General features: G+C 34.9%; 1 protein-coding gene across 4 annotated transcripts in view; it reads right to left on the bottom strand.

Annotated features, from left to right (window-relative positions):
* INPP4B (inositol polyphosphate-4-phosphatase type II B) overlaps positions 1 to 19,648 on the bottom strand; it is a 563,252-nt gene that overhangs the window by 366,957 nt on the left and 176,647 nt on the right. For all 4 annotated transcript variants that reach the window (XM_045992576.1, XM_045992594.1, XM_045992567.1 and 1 more), the window contains exons 4-5: positions 3,912 to 4,121; positions 843 to 887 (exon numbers count right to left, since the gene is read on the bottom strand). In XM_045992576.1, the coding sequence (XP_045848532.1) occupies positions 843 to 887; positions 3,912 to 4,002 (136 nt within the window). In that variant the 5' untranslated portion in view covers positions 4,003 to 4,121. The remainder of the gene's footprint in view (positions 1 to 842; positions 888 to 3,911; positions 4,122 to 19,648) is intronic.

Below are 19,648 nucleotides of genomic sequence, written 5' to 3'. Positions count from 1 at the left end.
ACTAAGCTAAGCAATGGATCAGCCACAGAATGAACATTTTTAACTCATCCTTGGACCAAGTTACAAATTTCTACATGTGACAGATCTTTAAAGTTGCTTAAGCCAACCAAAGTTTTGAATTATAGTTAAATTCGCAAATATTAAGGATCTGTCCACAAAATCAAGGTGGAAGAGAAAGGAATTTTTTTAATATGTGACATTGAAAAAAAGAAGTAGGAACCTTGTATATGGCATAAAGGAGAACTACATGAGCTCAGTCTCCAGTTCAAGGAAGAAATAAACACATGGATTTTGAGAAATGTTGGTTAGCAGCAAAGTCCAGTCACTGTATTAGGATGAGTGCTGGACACCAGATCTGTGGTCAGCTGACCTGATTGAGAGGTACAACCCTTCACCACTGAACCCTATACCCTTGGGTAGTGAACTGACCTACTCCACAGCTCAGATTCTTTACTTACAAGTTGGGAGAAGTGACATCACATAGAATGATGTTTTCCCCCCTCAGCTTTATTATTATTATTTTTTAAAAACTGACGTATAATGAAAACAGTGTTGTGTTAGTTTCAGGTATGCAATATAATGATCTAATAATCTCAAAACATTTCTCAGTGCTCATCATAATAAGTGTACCTTTAATCTCCTTTATTATTTTACCCATCCCGCCACCCACCTCAGAGTAACACCTTGAAGAATGAAAGCTTTTTATAGAACAATGTTCATAAAAGTTTGTAAATTATATAACGATATAAGTAGTAATATAATGATATAGGCACCTAAAGTTATAAACTGTATATATAAATTACTATTCTATTTATCATTATAAATAAGACAGAATTCCTTACCAAGGATGAACTCCAACTGTGGCTCATTTGGAGTCTTCTGAATACCTATAAATAGTGAGTAAGAATTCAGATGAAAGGTATTTAACTTATTATCAAAAAAATGTCAGTATATATTACTATGCTTCACCCTACCCAGAACATAGAAATACATTATTTGGCAGAAAGAATTACCTCAGTTAATTGTCCAAATTTATAAGCAGTCCATTTTCAGGGAGTACATATTTGTAGCAGAACTAAATGTGGCTCAAGTTTTGACTGATCTACTTAGCTCTTTGGCTATAAAGAAACTGAAAAAATAACTGTTTTTTGTAGCTTTGACAAGTGTAAAATGTATTATTCAATTGTTATTTTCTCTTAGATGCATGTAGACAGAGGCAAAGCCTTTAAAAAGATGACCCCACAAAAGTACTCTCATATAGATTTTTCTTTCAAATCAGTCCAGCCTGCTGTAAATAGTAAATTATTAATTAAAGAGCTATCTCTAATAAGGTGATGAAAGACATTATGGTGGTGGTTATTCTGCCAACTTACGGATAGCTCAAATCAATGTTCTGATAAATGTCTCTGTTCCTTTTTTCTTGATTTTTAAGAAATCTAATAACATGGCTAAATGATTTAGAGTGAAGTGAAGGCATCGCCTGAGAACAAAAGTAAGGGCTGAGAACATGTAGTGGTTAGAAGGTAGCAAGATCAGGCTGTGGCAAGTGATAATGTGCTATAACGTGATAATGTGGGTATCTGATGGCCACACATCTCAGGGGTTCCTAAACAAAAGTGGATGAGAACTTGGATGCCACTTATTATGACTCACGGGTGGCCAAACTAGCAGATAAAATTTATGTAAAAGTAAACCATTTGGTAATAAATGTAAGGACATTACTAAAATAATTTTCTTATTTATTTCTACTGGTATATTTTCCAAATACAATTTAAACTTACACTAATATATTGTTAGAACGACCTCTTTGTATAAAAACTATTTTTTATTGACAGGGTTAACACTTAAAAAAATATTTTATTTAGTTGTCAGGGACTAAGAGAGAGAGCAAGCACACAAACAGGGGAGAGATGGATGCCTTAGTGGCTCAGTCCTATATGGGCTCCCCACTCAGCGGGGAGCCTGCTTCTCCCTCTCCCACTCCCCCATTTGTGTTCCCTCCCTGGCTATCTCTCTCTGTCAAAGAAATAAATAAAATCATTAAAAAGACAACAACAACAAAAAACAAACAAACAAACAAACAGGAGATGCAGGCAGAGAGAGAAGCAGACTCCCCGCTGAGCATCACCCCCCCCCCACCCCCCACCTCAGCCTCCATGCGGGGCTGGATACCAGGACTCTAGGATCATGACCTAAACCAAAGGCAGATGCTTAAGCAACTGAGCCACCCAGGCATCCCCAGAGTTTTTTGCATGATAACCATTTATTTTTTTCTCCTGCTGACATTTAACAATACCATGGTTAAAAATTTTGCACTTTCCAAGAGAGATGAGAGTGACAATCATTAGGTCGATTTCTTTTCAAGTAGTGTAGATTTTTTTTTAAGTTATTAACAACTGCCGTAAGCTTTGACAACCAAATTTCTTAGAAAGCTTTTCCGACCAATACTGTTTTCTAAAGATTATTTTTATAATGTAAATTAAAGTCTTCTGAAAAGAAAAAACACAATTCATATTAAAAAATAAAACTTAAACTCTAGAATTTTAAGCATGAGAGAAAACACAATTTTTCCAATGATTTTAATTACTTGAGTAGGACAAAAACCAATTCTAGTGCCCAAATGCAAATCTTGGCAAATCTCCTTGCTTGTTTGATTTATGTGACTTAGTGCTTTCAGGTATAGCAGTGACAATCTACATGTCTACGGTAACCGTTGTGCCCTAGTGCTTTTAACTTACATGCTTTTGATTTTTTTTTAAAGATTTTTGTTTATTTGACAGATAGAGATCACAAGTAGGCAGAGAGGCAGGCAGAGGGGGGGTGGGGAAAGCAAGCAGGCTCCCCGCTGAGCAGAGAGCCAGATGCAGGCTGGATCCCAGGACTCTGGGATCATCACCCAAGCTGAAGGCAGAGGCTTTAAACCACTGAGCCACCCAGGTGCCCCTACATGCTTTTGATTTTAAAGAGAACATTTCTAGGGGCGCCTGGGTGGCTCAGCGGGTTAAAGCCTCTGCCTTCAGCTCAGGTCATGATCCCAGGGTCCTGGGATCGAGCCCCGCATCGGGCTCTCTGCTTGGCTGGGAGCCTGCTTCCTCCTCTCTCTCTCTCTGCCTGCCTCTCTGCCTACTTGTGGTCTCTATCTGTCAAATAAATAAATCTTTAAAGAGAACATTTCTATGTTAAAAGAATAATTCCTTTTAAAAAAGATTTATTTATTTATTTGACAGAGAGAGACACAGTGAGAGAGGGAACACAAGCAGGGGGAGTGAGAGAGGGAGAAACAGGCTTCCCACTGAGCAGGGGACCTGAAGTGGGGCTTGATCCCAGGACTCTGGGATCATGACTTGAACTGAAGGCAGATGTTCAACAGCTGAGCCACCTGGTTGCCTCCCCCAAATAATGATTTCACATGAGATTATATAAATGCTAAATACAAGTTGTACTTAAAAAGTATTTATTAATGCCTTAATACACATTCAAGAATTTGTTTCTACTATTTGATATTTAACCATTTCATAGACTATCATCTATCTCACTCAAGATAATGGGGCACCTGGGTGGCTCTGTGGGTTAAGCCTATGCTTTCAGCTCAGGTCATGATCTCAGGGTCCTGGGATTGAGTCCATCCGCTTTCTGCTCAGCAGGGAGCCTGCTTCCCCTTCTCTGCCTGCCTCTCTGCCTACTTGTGATCTCTCTCTCTCTGTCAAATAAATAAATAAAATCTTTTAAAAAAGATAAAAAATGAGAAGCACATTATAGACACACTATAATAAAATAAATAGTGCAAATGAGGAAAAGTGGATTTCATACCATTTGTTAGAACCAAGGTTTCTGTGATTACACACATGTGTGTGTTTAGTTGATCTAATTTGCATTTTTAGAGAGTTACAGAAAAGGGAACATACACTTACTTGTGAACTGGAAGTCCCCAGTATCATTTGCTTGGGGTGTGGGAAGAAAGTGCTGGCCTTCTTCTGATGCTCCTTCCTCTTTGATTTCCATGATCAACTTTCACACTTATTTAATCTTCCAAATTTCTGTGTCCAAATGTTACTGACAATGATTCCTGGTTTAATATAGATGTTTTCTCACATTAAAGGCCTATATTCCACTCTGAAATTCTGCATTTAGGAAATAGAAAAAGCAAAAATCTCAGTTAATTCAGAGTTCAGTATAAATAATTAAAGATAGGTAGAAACTACAAATTCCTTCCTGCCTATCTCACTTTTATTTTTAAGATCAATTCACCCACTTAATGTGTCATAAACTCTAAGTAAAATGGGTATTCTCTATGCAATTATTTTATGGTCATATGAAGGATTTGCAGATCCTGAAAGCTGTATTCTTTGTCTTCTAGTTCATTCTGTAAAATAGTAGATAGCAATAGGGGCTGCTAAATAATATGCATCAAATTTAGCAGCAAGAGCAGATAACATCTTGTCGAGGCATTAGCATGTGTTACCAAGGTGGATATTACTAGTATTCCTTCCATTAGAACTGTGCTTTATGCTCATGTCTCCATCCACCTTTGTTAGAACATTATTCATGAGCACGTAAAGATAATTTGGCATGATACTCTTCTTCCAATTTGAGCCAACAAGTTGTATAAGAGAGTTTCCAGCCTCATCATTATCCATAGACTCTCTTGCTTCTCTGCCTGATAAAGTTTTAATTGGTTAATGATCAGGGTATATGGTGAAAAGAATGAATCATAATTCCAAATAGCTAACGCTCAAGGGGAAATGAAAATAATGGTAACATGAAAATCAGCATGGGGAAAAAAGACTCTCCAAGAATTTAATACCCTATGTAGATAGCCTCAAATAGTTTCAAATTCATTTTGATATTTAGCCTGATATACATGACCAAGAATGAATTAGAAAAAAGATCGATGTTGTTTTGAGTCAAGTTACCACCTGAATTAAAATGTATAAAAAAATCTTTAAATGTTTGCCCAATGTTGTTTAAAGAGATAGCGACAATCAGGTTTGGTTTGGAATAATGATTTGGTCTCCAACTTCACTAATCCACAGCCTTAGTCTTTGTTGTTTTAACAAAGCATCTTCATTTACAATTCTGCTCTGGTTTTCAAAGATCATCTGGCAAAAATTAAATCCAGAAAGCATCTTGAATCTTTAGAAAATATTATAATAAAGTTGCAGATAAATATACATTGGTTTTTCAGGATACAACCAAGAATAAAAGCCTGGGTAAAGGGCCATTGTGCTATCAATTAGACCAAATCCATCAATTTGAAAATTTACATATGTATGTGTGTGTATATATATATATATAAAGATTTTATTTATTCATTTGACAGACAGAGATCACAAGTAGGCAGAGAGGCAGGCAGAGAGAAAGGAAGAAGCAGGCTCCCTGCTAGATCCAAGGAGTCTGGAATCATGACCTGAGCCGAAGGCAGAGGCTTTAACCCACTGAGCCACCCAGGAGCCCCTGAAAATTTATAATTTTTATTAAGATAATGATTTCTATTTTTTTATTTTCTATTTTTTTAATTCTATTTTTTTCTATTTTTAAATTTCTATTTAAATTTAGAAGTTCCTTCTGATAAGGACAGACACATATTCATGGAACCATATTCTATGAAAAATTCATTAGCATTAGTGGGATAATATCTGTGGAAGACTGCCATGCATGTGGGACTTGGATACAAGGACTTTGTTAACTTCCTTATACTTCTTCACCAAAAACTCAATCCCTAATCTTGATCAGTTATCTTAAAAATTGAAAAGGAAACCTAAATAAGGCAATATGGGTAAATTGTAGCAAAACAATGGCTCAGCACACTATGGTGAATAATTCATAAAATAAATGTCAACTCTCTGTGTGAGGGTGGATGGAGAGGACTGAAGATACCTACAAACACTAACATGGTCCCCTTACAGGTATATCTCACTCATTCAAAACTGAAAAATAAATTCAATTTCACAGAGAATGAAGCCAAATACACAAGACATGGGTCATATGACAACCCATTATGATTTTAATCATTTTCATTCTACCTTTGTTGCATCTGAGGAAAAATTTCACATATGATACCTACTAACAAGGGACATTCTTCAGAAAGAATCATTTATGTTACTAGAAAAGCTCTAGAAAACCACTGCATTTTCTTGGTGGTAAATACAGCATTTACCTACGGTTATGGTTAAGTACAATAGTTCCTTTTCTTTGTCTATTTGGAAATTTTTTGGTTGGGAGATCATGCACAAGAATAGATTTAAATTTTTACATACCACAAATATATTTTATTTTATTATTTTTCCCCACAATTATATTTTAAAAAGTCAACTAGAGGACTAAACTTAATTCTTAGAGCAAAAAGAAGCCACATGAAATATACCTATTGTAAGAGAGTGACATGATTATATTTGATTTTTAGAGAGTTTACTGGATGTCAAAGTAGAGAATATACTAGAACGTGGAAACTTAATGAGGTAACAAGCTTGTTTGGAGATTATTATAATATTCTAGGAAAAGAAAATAAAAAAGAGAATCTAGGTCAAAATAGAAACAGATGACGAGAGAAGAGAATCTGGTTTCCAAAGAAAATTACTAAATGGGATAAAGGGCAATTTCTTAAATGGAATTACCTAGCCTTAGAAATGGAATTAGAAGCACTTTATAATTGAGATGATGAAAGAGAGGAATTCGGGTAAAAACCAATAAATTATGGACTACTAAACTATCTGGAAGTATAAAGAAGGAGGGATTTTAGTAAAGGATGATGAGTTTAGTTCTAACAGTGTGGTTTTTGAAATGTCTTAAAATATTCAGAAAACAGTTTTCATTCAGAAAACAGACATAAGTCTGGATTTTAAGCGCGATATTAAGGCTCAAAAAGTATATTTTTAGAAATCATTGACTAATAGTAGAAATTGAAGTGCACTGAAAGCAAGTGCATGTAGTAAGAAAAAAGGATGACTGAAGATTGAACCTTAAGGCACAAAACCATTCAGGAGAAAGAGAAGAGAAATTAGCTGGTAAAGGCACTGGCAGTGACAGGAGGAGAAGCAGAGAAGAACAACTGAGGAAACAATGTCATCACTTTCTTCAATGGGTGTTTCTCAAGTAAACAAGGTCATTAAATTAAGAGAAAGTAGTTCCCAGCCCTTCTTAACCAGAGAAATTGAGTCTACCTTGCAGTAGTACCTTCTCTTTCTGCCCAAGCAAGGGAGCTAAGAATATCTTCTGATGACACCTCCTGGAAGATTTATGGACTTACGGTACTCAAACTGAGAGTCTGGCAGACAAAGCTGATCACCCCCAGAGCAAAGCCAGTTTAAAGTGTTCCAGTGCTACACAGAGACAAGGGGATTAATTCACAGACAAGGCTGAGGTTCGCTCCCAATCCTCTCAACCAGAGAACCTGTTTGGGAAATTGATAGTAAATAGAGCAGCCCCTCCCCTTACTGCCTAGTCTAGGGAGCTGAGATACACTGTAGAGGTTGTCTTCCAGCTCCATCTGAACTGAAGACCTGGCAATTTCCGGAAGCTGTGTGGACCTGTGGCACTCCAGCTGAGAGGTGGACAGTTAGAGCCAATAGTTTGCAGAACAAACTTAGTGGCCGTGTTGTGTTTAGTCAGGAAACTTGGGGTGGGGTTGTCTTGAGTTAGGAGAACAACAAAAAAAGCTTTATGGCTTCAGAGCTGCTTTTCCCACTGCTCCTGGGCAGAGAATCTAATTTGTAACCCCACTTATCTCTAATACAACTTTCAGTCTGTCCAACCAAAGAACCTAACCAGAGCATGGGGAAATCTGCATAGCTCATTCAACAGCCCAATATACAGTGGCACTTGAACAGAGAGCACAGCCTGTGGCTTCCCCTACCTACAGAGCAAAACTAGTTACCTCACCTGACCAGGGAATTCAGTGCACACTCTGGCTTGATTCAGGTTCCCAAACAAATTATACAGGCCCAGAGTCCCATTCTACTGCCCTGCCAGGCCAGGGAAGTCAATTCATAGCTCTACCTACTATTAAATATTGAACCCAGTCCTGACCATCTAGTAAACCTCACCAGAGAATCCAGGCAAGCATGGAGCCCAATCCTACAGCTTCAGTTGGGTAGGAAACCAAGCCCATAATGCTATAAAAATATTTTCAGCCAGTGGCACCCACCCCAGACACTCCCTTCAGAGTTTGCCCCAAAAAGATCATAATAGCAGGCCCCACCTGCCTAAGGGACATTACCAGAAAATAAACCCAGAAACCCAAACTGAGTTGACTGTTGAAGACCTGTCTCTACCAAAGAAAATTTGTAAGCCTAGGAGAGGAGCTTAATTATTAAAATAAACAAATAGAATTAATAAGAACACAAAGATCACACACACACACACATGCACACCACACCCCACAAACAGGTAAATATAACATCACCACATCACCAAAGGAAATTAATAACATTCCAATACCTGACCCTAAATAAATGGAGATCTATGAATTGTCAAATAAAGATTTCATAACAATCATCTAAAGAAGTTTAGTGAATTACAGGAAAGCGCAGACACACAACTAAATAAAATTAGAAAAAATGCATTAGCAAAATGAGAAGTTGGATACGGAAATAGCTACCATCAAAAAAACCACAATTAAATGGAAATTTTAGAGTTGAAAAATACAATAACTGAAGTGAATAACTCAATAGGGAGTTTTAAAAGAATCTGACTATGCAAAAAAAAGAAAAAAAAAAAATCACTCACTTGAAGGATAAGACTTTGAAAATTACCAGTCAGAGAAGAAAAAGAAAAAAAGAATGATAAAGAGTGAAGAAAGCCTACATAAATTATAGTAGAGAATAAAATAAACAATATGCACATTATGAAAATGCCAGAAAGAGAAGAGAAAGAAAAAGTGACAAAAACTTATATATGTGTGAAGTAGCATAGCTGAAAAGTTCCTGAATCTGGGGAAAAGAAAAGATATGGACATCCAGATCCATGAAGCCCAGAAGGTCCTAAAAAGTTAAACTTAAATAGGGTTACACTGAGGCACAGTATAATTAAATTGTCTATAGTCAAAGACAATGAAAGAATTTTAAGAGCATCAAGAGAAAATAGAAAAGTTACAAACAAGGGAACCCCCATAAGATTATTAGCAGATTGCTCAACGGAAATTTTTCAGGACAGGAGAGAATGTAATGATATATTCAAAATATTGAAAGAAAATAACTATCAAACAAGAATTCTATACCTGGTGAAGCTATCCTTCAGAAACAAAGTAAGGAAAAAGAATTTACTAACAAACAAAAGCTGAGGGTATTTACTACCACCAGACCTGCCTTACAAGAAATGCTGAAGGGTGTTCTTTGAATGAAAGTTTAAAATATATATATATATATATTTATATATTATATATAAATATATTTTATTATTTTATATATATATATTTATAAATATATTTTATTATTTATTATTTTATATATAATATAAATATATATAATATATATGTTGTATATATTATATATAAAATATATATATTGGGTACCTCAGGGTCTCAGTCAATTAAGCACCTGCCTTTGGCTCAGGTCATGATCCCAGAACCCTGGGATCAAGCCCCATTTTGAGCTCCCTGCCTAACAGGGAGTCTGCGTCTCCTCTGTCCATTTCCTCATTCATGCACTCTCTCTCACACACAAAAATAAATAAATAAAATCTTTTTTAAAATAAGGTAAAAGAAAACTAATTTAGATCATAAAAATATAAAAAGTGTAAATCTCACCAGAGATTTAATGGTAAATATAGAGTCATAGATAGTTCTACAATCTGTAATAGTGGTGTATAATTCACTTACAATCCTAATTAGAAAGTTAAAAAAAGTAGTTTAAAGAATCATAACTACAATGATTTCTTATTATGAACACTATTAAAAAAACGAACAAACATGTAAATTGTAACAGCAATAGTCTAAACTGTGAGGTGGAAGAGAAGTAAAAGTGTTAATTCAAAAACTCTATTGAAGTTAAATTATTATCAGTTTAGAGTGTTATAAGTTTAAGGTATTTAAGATTTTTCTAAAATATATTTTTAAATTTAAGTTTAAAATATAAGTTTAAGATCTTTTAAGATTTTCCACCATAAGGAGAAATCCTGTAGTAACTACTCAAAAAAAAAAAAAAAAAGGCAAAAACTCAAAGCATACAAATACCAAAAAAAAAAACTCAAAAAAGACAAGATAAAACAACAACAACAATAAAACAAGGAACAACAGAACTATAGAACAACTAGAAAACTATTGACAAAATGGCAAAATTAAGCCCTCACTAATAATTACTTTAAATGAAAATGAATTAAATTCTCCAATAAAAGACACAGAATTGCTGAATGGTTTTAAAAAATCAGATCTATCAATATGCTGTCTACAAGAGACTCACTTGAGCCTTAAAGACAGACTGAGAATGAAGGGATGGAAAAAGACATTTCAAGAACATGATAACCAACATAAAGCAGGGGTAGCTATAATTCTATCAGACAAAAAAGACTTTAAATTTAAAATGGTAAAAGAGACAAAGAAGATCATTATATGGTGATAAACAGATCAATACATCAAGAAAATACAACAATTGTATACACTTAATACTGTAGCATCTAAATAGATAAAGCAAAACAAAGTTAAGTAAAAAACAAACAAAACAAAAATAAAAACAAAGCTAAACAGAAAAGTCAACAAAAATACAATAATAGTTTGGGACCTTAATACCCCACTCTCTGCAATGGATGATCATCTAGACAAAGAATCAGTCAGGAGCAAAGTGGATTTGGACAATATTACAGAACAAATGGAATCATCACATATATACAGAACATTATGCCCAACAATAGCAAGATATTTTTTTTTTCTCAAGATGACATGGAACATTTTTTAGGATAGACCATGTGTTTGGCACAAAATAAGTCTTAGCAAATTCAAGAAGACTAAGACTGAAACATCATGAAACTAGAAATAAAAAGCAAGAGGAAAATTGGAAAATTCACACATGGAACACATGGAAATTAAACAACAGTACATTGAATAGCCTATGATTAAGGAAGAAATTAAAAGAGAAATAAAAATGTTTCTTCAGACAAATGAAAAGGGAAACAACAACTTGTGAGATGTAGCAAAAGAAGTTCTAAGAGAGAAGTTCACAGAAATAACTACATTAAGAAGAAAGATCCCAAATAAACAACCTAAACTGTACTTTAAAGAACTAGGAAAAGAAGAACAAACAGCCAAATTTATTGTAATAAAAGAAATCATAAAGATTAGAGCAGAAACAAATGAAATAAATAACAAAAAAATAGAAAAGGTTAACCAAGAGTTGGTTAACTAAGATTAACTAGGGGCGCCTGGGTGGCTCAGTGGGTTAAGCCGCTGCCTTCCGCTCAGGTCATGATCTCAGGGTCCTGGGATCGAGTCCCGCATCAGGCTCTCTGCTCAGCAGGGAGCCTGCTTCCCTCTCTCTCTCTCTGCCTGCCTCTCTGTCTACTTGTGATCTCTCTCTGTCAAATAAATAAATAAAATCTAAAAAAAAAAAAAAAAAAAAAGATTAACTAAGAGTTGGTTCTTTCAAAAAGTAAACAAATTGACAAACTCCTAGCTAGACTAACAAGGAAAAAGGAGAGAGGATCCAAATCAACAAAATTATAAATGAAAAAGGAGACACTATACCTGATAACACACAAATTCATGATGATGATGATCATGATGAGAGTGCCTGGGTGGCTGAATCAGTTAAGCATCTGCCTATGGCTCAAGTCATGATCCCAGAGTCCTGAGAATAAGCCCAGCATCGGGTCCCCTGCTTGATGGAGTCTGCTTCTCTCTTTTCCTCTGCCCCTCCTCTATGCTCGTCTCTCTCTCTCTCTTTTTCTCAAATAAATAAAATCTTTTAAAGAGAGATGATCAACTGCATAACAATAAACTGGAAAACCAAGAAGAAATGGAAAAAGATTCTTAGAAACATACAATTTACCGAGACCGAATAAGTAAGAATAAAAAATATGAATAGACCAATTACTAGTAAAAAAATTTGAATCAGTAATCAAAAGTCCCCCAATAACAACAGAAAAGTCCAGAACCAGATGTTTTCACTGGTAAATTTTACCAAATATTTAAAGAATTCACTCTTATCCTCTTCAACTCTTCTGAAAACTTAAAGAGGAGGGAATACTCCCAAACTCATTTTATAAGACCAGTGTTATCCCAATACCAAACCCAGAAGAGACAATACTAAAAACGAAAACTACAGGCTAATTTCCATGATGAATATAGGTGCAAAAATTTTCAATAAAACATTAGCTAAACCAAATTCAGCAGCACATTATACACCATGACCAAGTAAGATCTATTCTTAGTATGCAAGGATGGTTCAACATATACAAATCCATCAATGTAATAGATCACATTAGTAGAATTAAAGGAAAGAATCACATAATTTCATCTAACAGGTGCAAAAAAAGCATTTGCAAAATTTAAAATCCATTCATGATAAAAACTCTTAAATTAGTCATAGAAAGAACATATCTCAACACAATAAAAACAAAAAATGACAATCCCATAGTTAACATCATAGTCAATGGGGAAATGTTGAAACTTTCCTCCAAAATCAGGAATAAGACAAAGTTGCATACATTCATGACTCCCATTTAACATAGTTCTAGAAGTCCTAGCTAGAGCAATCAGGAAGAAAAAGAAATAAAAGGAATCAGAATGGGAAAAGAACAAGTAAAACTCTCTATTTGTAGATGACATGATTTTATAAATAGAAAATCCTAAAAACTCAACCAAAAAGCTGTTATATCTAATCAATGAATCAATACTAAATTCAGTAAAGTTGCAAGACACAAAATTAGCTTTTAAAATTCAGTGGTGTTTATATATACTAACATTGATTTTTAAAAAATTTGTATTTAGTTGTTTATTTGGGGGGGATAGAGTTGGGGGAGGAGCAGAGGGAGAGAGACAAGCAGAGTCCATGCTGAGCATAGAGCCTGACTCTGGGCTCAAACCCAGAACATGAGATCATGACTTGAGTCAAAATCAAGAGTCAGACTTTGAGAAACAAACTGAGGGTTTTGAGGGGAGGGGTATGGGGGGTTGGGGGAGCCTGGTGGTGGGTATTATGGAGGGCAGTATTGCATGGAGCACTGGGTGTGGTGCATAAACAATGAATTCTGAAAAGAAATTAAATTAAATTAATTTTTTTTAAAAAAGTCATATGCTTAACTGACTGAGCCACCCTGGTTCCCCAACAATGAATTTTCTAAAAATGAATGAATGAATGAATAAATAAATAAATAAATCCCATTTAAAATAGCATCAAAAACAATAAAATACTTAGGAGTAACTTTAACTGAGGAGGTGAAATTTCTCTACTATGAAACCTATAAGACATTGATGAAAGAAATTAAAGAAGACACACATAAGTGGAAAGATACCCCATATTCATGGATTGGAGGAATTAATATTGCTAAAATATAAATACTATCAAAAGTCATCTATAAATTTAATGCAATTCTTATCAAGATTCCAATGATATTTTCTTTACCAAAGTAAAGAAAAAGTACTCCTAAAACACAGAGGTAACCTCAAAAGACCCCAAATAGTCACAGAAATCCCAAGAACAAAGTAGGAGACGTCACACTCTCTGATTTCAAGCTATACTAGAAAGATATAGTCATCTAAACAGTGTGGTAATGTAAAGACAGAGCAATAGACCAATGGAACAGAATCAAAAGGCCAGAAATAAATCCAAGCATATATGCTCAACTAATACTTGACAAGGGAGCCAAGAATACTCAATAGAAAAAGACAGTCTTTTCAATATATGGTGCTGGGATAATTGGATACTCATATGTAAAAGAATGAAACTTGGGGCACCTGGGTGGCTCTGACAGTTAAGCTCTGACTCTCAGATTTGTTTCAGGTCTTAATCTTGTGGCTTGTGAGATCAAGCCCCATGTTGGGCTCCACAATCAGAGGGAGTCTGCTTAGATATTCTCTTGCTCTGCCCCTTCCCCCACTCTCTCTCAAATAAATAAATACACTTTAAAAATGAATAAAACTTAACCATTATTTTACACCATTCACAAAAATTAACTTAAAATGGATTATAAAAGACTTAAATGTAAGAAACCATGGAACTCCTAGAAGAACACATGGGAATAAAGCTCCTTGATGTAGGTCTTAGTAATGGAATTTTGGATATGACACCTAAAGCATAAGCAACAAAAGCAGAAATACGTGAGTGGGACTCCATCAAACTAAAAATCCTCTGCACAGCAGAAGAAACCATCAATAAATTGAAAAGATAACCTATAGAATAGGAAAAAATATTTGTGAACCAAATATATGAAAAGGGATTAATATCTAAAAACAGGTAGAAATCCCATATAATACAGCATCAAAAACCAATAATAATCCAATATAAAAAATGGACAAAGGACCTGAATAGATATTTCTCCAAAGAGGATATATAAAAGGCCAATAAGTAAATGAAAAGATGCTCAACATCAATAGTCATTAGAGAATTGCAATTTAAAACCACAATAAGATATTACCTCATGTCTGTTATAATGGTCATCATCAAAAAGGTAAGAGATAACAAGTGATGCCATAAATGTGGAGAAAGGGAACCGTTGTGGGAACTGTTGGTGGGAATGTAAATTGGTATAGCCACAATGGAAACCAGCATGGAGGATCCTCAATTAAAAAAAAAAAATTGAACTACCATATGATCTAGCAATACAACTTTCTGAAATGTATCCAAAGGGGAAAAAAACAAAACAAAACACTAGCTGAAAAAGACATCTGCACCTTCATATTCATAGCAACATTATTTACAATAGCCAAGACAGGGAAACAACAAAAGTGTCCATAGACAGATAAATAAATAAATAAATTATGGAATGACATATACAAAAGAATGTTATTCAGTCACAAAAAAATAAGACAATCCTGTAATTTGTGATGACGTGGATTGACCTTGAAAGCATTATAAGTGAAATGTTATTGAAAGACAAATACTATATGATCTCATGTATATCTGGAATCCAAACAACACACACACACACACACACACACTCATAGAGAAAAAGATCAGATTTGCAGTGACTAAAGGCAGGGGGTAGGAGTCATGAAATTGGAGGAAGGTGGTCAGGAAGTAAAGACTTGTAGTTATTAGATAAATAAGTGCTAGAGATATAATGTACAACATGTTGACTACAGCTAAAACTGATATACAATATATAGGAAAGCTGTTAAGAGTAAATCCTACATGGGGCACCTGGGTGGCTCAGCGGGTTGAGCCTCTGCCTTCGGCTCAGGTCATGGTCTCAGGGTCCCGGGATCGAGCCCCACGTTGGGCTCTCTGCTTGGCGGGGAGCCTGCTTCCCCATCTCTCTCTGCCTGCTGCTCTGCCTACTTGTCATCTCTCTCTCTCTGTCAAATAAATAAATAAAATCTTAAAAAAAAAAAAAGAGTAAATCCTACGAGTTCTCATTATAAGGAGAAAATTTCTTTTCTTTTTTTCTTATTTTATTTTATTTTTATTGTATCTATTTGAGAAGATGGATGTTAGGTCTTCCATGGTAATTATTTCATAATATATATAAATCAAACCATCATGCTCTACACCTTAAACTTATACAATGACATAGGTCAGTTATCTCTCAATAAAACTGGAGAAAATAAAATAATACAGAAAAAAAAACGATGGCTTTTCTTAAAAAGAATGGGGATACTTGAGCATATATAAATGCTGAAAGAACATGGCCAGAAAAGAGAGAAATTTAAGAGTAAGGAGAAAAGGAGATGACTGATGGGGCAAGAAAAAAATTAAGTGATATAATCTGCTGTAATGAAAGGAAGGGGGGTGTGAAGATAAAATGAGGCATGATTTGAAAAGTATGAACAGAAACTTGGGGATATTCTTCCCAATGCCCTAATTTTTTCCCATTCAAAAGTAAGGCACATTTATGAATTATGGAATGCAAAAAATTTCTCAACCTGACTTCAGAAGCACAGTATATATAGGAAATATTAATAAATTTGACTACTTTAAAATAAAAAATTTCTATAAGTAAAAGATACCATACAAAGTGAGTTAACAAATTATATACTAGGGAAATTTATTTGTAACGCAGAAATTTCAGCTTCAGTTTAGAATATACAAAAATGTAAAGACTATTATTCCCACTATAAACTCAAGAAAAAGCTGAATATATAAAAATCACAACTTTTCCTTAACTACTCTAAGAGCAGAAGTCTCAGAGGAACCAACTAGCGTGATACCTAAGAAAAAGTAAATGCCTTCATGGAACAGAGCTTCCCTCCACAGAAGGAAGAGATGTCAGGCCTCACATAAGCTGGTCATACGAATTCAGCCAGAATATTTAATGACTTACTGAAAGTCAAGAGTGGGCTACTATGAAAGTCTAGAGATACTTGAAGCCATAAACTCAAGGGTAGTCTGCATTCACTAACAGACTTTTCTTTATCTTCACCAGATGCTCAGGAGAAAGACTGGAAACAAATTGGGAATCTGGATAAAGCATCTCTTGGCGATTCAAGCCTGTGAGAGGGAAGCTGGCAGTCTCTGAAGACACCACTTGGATCCTCCTCCCTGTAGAACAAAAACTGCAGAGTGTTGTCATCAGGGCACAGGTGAAGATTCACTGCAATCAAGAGAGCTGCAGAGAGATCAGAGATCCTCTGATACTCTATTGCTAAGAGAAGGACAGGACCCCTGAGAAAGCCTTATCCCCAAGACCCAAGAATACAGATTTTGCCTAAAGTCAAGGCTGAAATAGTACAACAGAGAATGTCTCTAATCCCAACTACCAGTCCAGCAAACACTGGACAACTAGTAGCAGCAGCCTACCACTGGGGGAGGCATAAAAGCATGAACACTGAACCTCTGTTAGGTAGAAGCTATGAGGAAAAGCCTGAAGAGTGGAGATCAGTAATGACATACACATACCCCAATAAACATATAAGCAAATCAAACAAACAAAAAATTCTATCTATATTGTATTCAAGTTACTGAAAAATGAAAATAAAGAGAAAATTTTAAGGCAACCAAAGCAAAGCAAAATGCAAATTATACACAGAGTAACAAAAATAAGAAAATATTTTGGATTTCTTGTTAGTACCTAGGTGACATTGAAAGTTCTGAAACAAGAAAAACATCAACTCTAAATTGTTTTTTTCTTGATTACAAAATTTATTTTATTTCTTTTCATCATAACAGAATTCATTGTTTATGCACCACACCCAGTGCTCCATGCAATACGTGCCCTCCTTAATACCCACCACGTGGATCCCCCAACCTCCTACTCAATGCTCAGGTTGTTTTTCAGACTATGGACTCTGAAAAACTCCAAATTTTTTAAAAGTAGAAATAACTTGTAAAAATTAAGAGGGATAAAGACTTTTATCCAGACAAAAACTGACAAATTCATTATCATCTGAACTGCACTGCAAGAAATACCAAAGGAAGCTCTTCAAGCAAGACATAAGAGATACTTAGATCTCTTTTGTATCTCTTAGACACGAAAGAAATGGAGAGTGCTACAAATGATATAAATGAAAGTAGATGTTAATTTCATCTTTTCTGACTGGTGACTATAAAAGATAATCACCTAAGGAAGAGGCTGGCACACTTCTGTGAAAGACAGATAGTAAATATTTTAGGCTTTTTGGAATACGCAGTTTCTGTCACAACCATTCAACTCTGCTATGGTCATGTAAAAACAACCATTGACAATACATAAACAAAGAGGTGTGATTGTGTACAATATTTCATTTTTATTTTTTTATTTTTTAAAAATATTTTATTTATTTGACAGAGAGAAATCACAACCAGGGCAGAGAAGCAGGCAGAGAGAGAGGAGGAAGCAGGCTCCCCGTGGAGCAGAGAGCCCAGTCCCAGGACCCTGGGATCATGACCTGAGCCGAAGGCAGAGGCTTTAACCCACTGAGCCACACAGGCGCCCCAATATTTCATTTTTAAAAGTAATTAATATTCAGGATTTGGTCTACAGACCAGAGTTTGCTAACCACAGGCCTAAAGCAAAAATAGTAGCGATGTATTAAATGCTTATGACATGTAGAAAAAAATATATAACAATAGCAAGAAGGAATGACAGGGATGAATGAGGAGTTATTGTTGTATAGTTCTTACACTAAAAGTATAGTATGCAATTATATCACTGAAATATTTGAAGGTAGACTAATTAATAAAAACATTCATGGTAATTTTGGGAGTAATTACTAATAACTATTAAAAATAAGTATAAATAATAAGCCAATCATGGAGTTAAAATGGAATAACAAAAAATATAAAATAAATTTCAGGGGCGCCTGGGTGGCTCAGTGGGTTAAGCCTCTGCCTTTGGCTCAGGTCATGATCTCAGGGTCCTGGGATCGAGCCCCACATCGGGCTCTCTGCTCAACAGGGAGCCTGCTTCCTCCTCTCTCTCTGCCTGCCTCTCTGCCTACTTGTGATCTCTGTCTGTCGAATGAATAAAATAAAATCTTAAAAAAAAAATTAAAAAAAATAAAATAAAATAAATAAATAAAAATAAATAAATAAATAAATTTCAAAGCAGAGGAGAAGAACAAAACAAATGGAATAGATAGAGGATACATAGTAAAAGGTTTGTTTTTAATCAAACCACATCAATAATACATTAAATGTAAGCTACACACACACACACACACACACACACACACACACCAATTAAAAGAAAGAGAAGATTATCAGCTTGGATTACAAAAAACTGATTATATGCTTCATATTTATAATTAAATACAATGACATGGATAGGTTAAAAGTAAAAGGATTGAAAAAGTTATATCATGGAATCACTAATCAAAAGAAAATTGCAGTGGGGCGCCTGGGTGGCTCAGCGGGTTAAAGCCTCTGCTTTCAGCTCAGGTCATGATCCCAGGGTCCTGGAATCGAGCCCCGCATTGGGCTATTTGCTTAGCTGGGAGCCTGCTTCCTCCTCTCTCTCTCTCTCTGCCTGCCTCTCTGCCTACTTGTAATCTCTATCTGTCCAATAAATCTTAAAAAAAAAAAAAAACTTTATTTAAAAAAAAAAGAAAATTGCAGTGACTATACTATACTAATACCAAATAAAATAGATTTTATGTAAAGAATATCAGCATTATATAATGATAACATGGTTATTCACTAAGAAGATGAAACAATCTTAAAGGTAAATGCACCTAACAGAACTTCATAATATATGAAGCAAAATTTAAATAAGTGAAAGGAGAAATAGATAAATCCACAATGATATACTCAGAGATACCAACATTCCTTTCTCAACAATGGACTGAACAAGTAGACAAAAAAATCAGTGAGGATATATAATACTTAAATAACACTACCAACAACTTGACCTAATTGACAGTTACTGCAAATCTCATTCAATAACAACAGAATATACATTTTGTTTCAAAGTACACATGGAATATTTACTAAGATTATATCCTAGGTTGTAAAACAGACCTTAAACTAAAAAAATGTGTGTGTGATGTACATTTATATCAAATCCAGTCACTACACTACATATCAAAATGTGCTTAGAGGGAGATTTATAGGATTAAATGCTTATGTTAGAATAGAAGTTCTCAGAT

The sequence above is a fragment of the Meles meles genome, chromosome 2 (assembly GCF_922984935.1).
Source record: "Meles meles chromosome 2, mMelMel3.1 paternal haplotype, whole genome shotgun sequence".
NCBI lineage: Eukaryota > Metazoa > Chordata > Mammalia > Carnivora > Mustelidae > Meles > Meles meles.
Note: the sequence above shows the minus strand (reverse complement) of the source record. Positions and strands in the feature narration are given on the sequence as shown.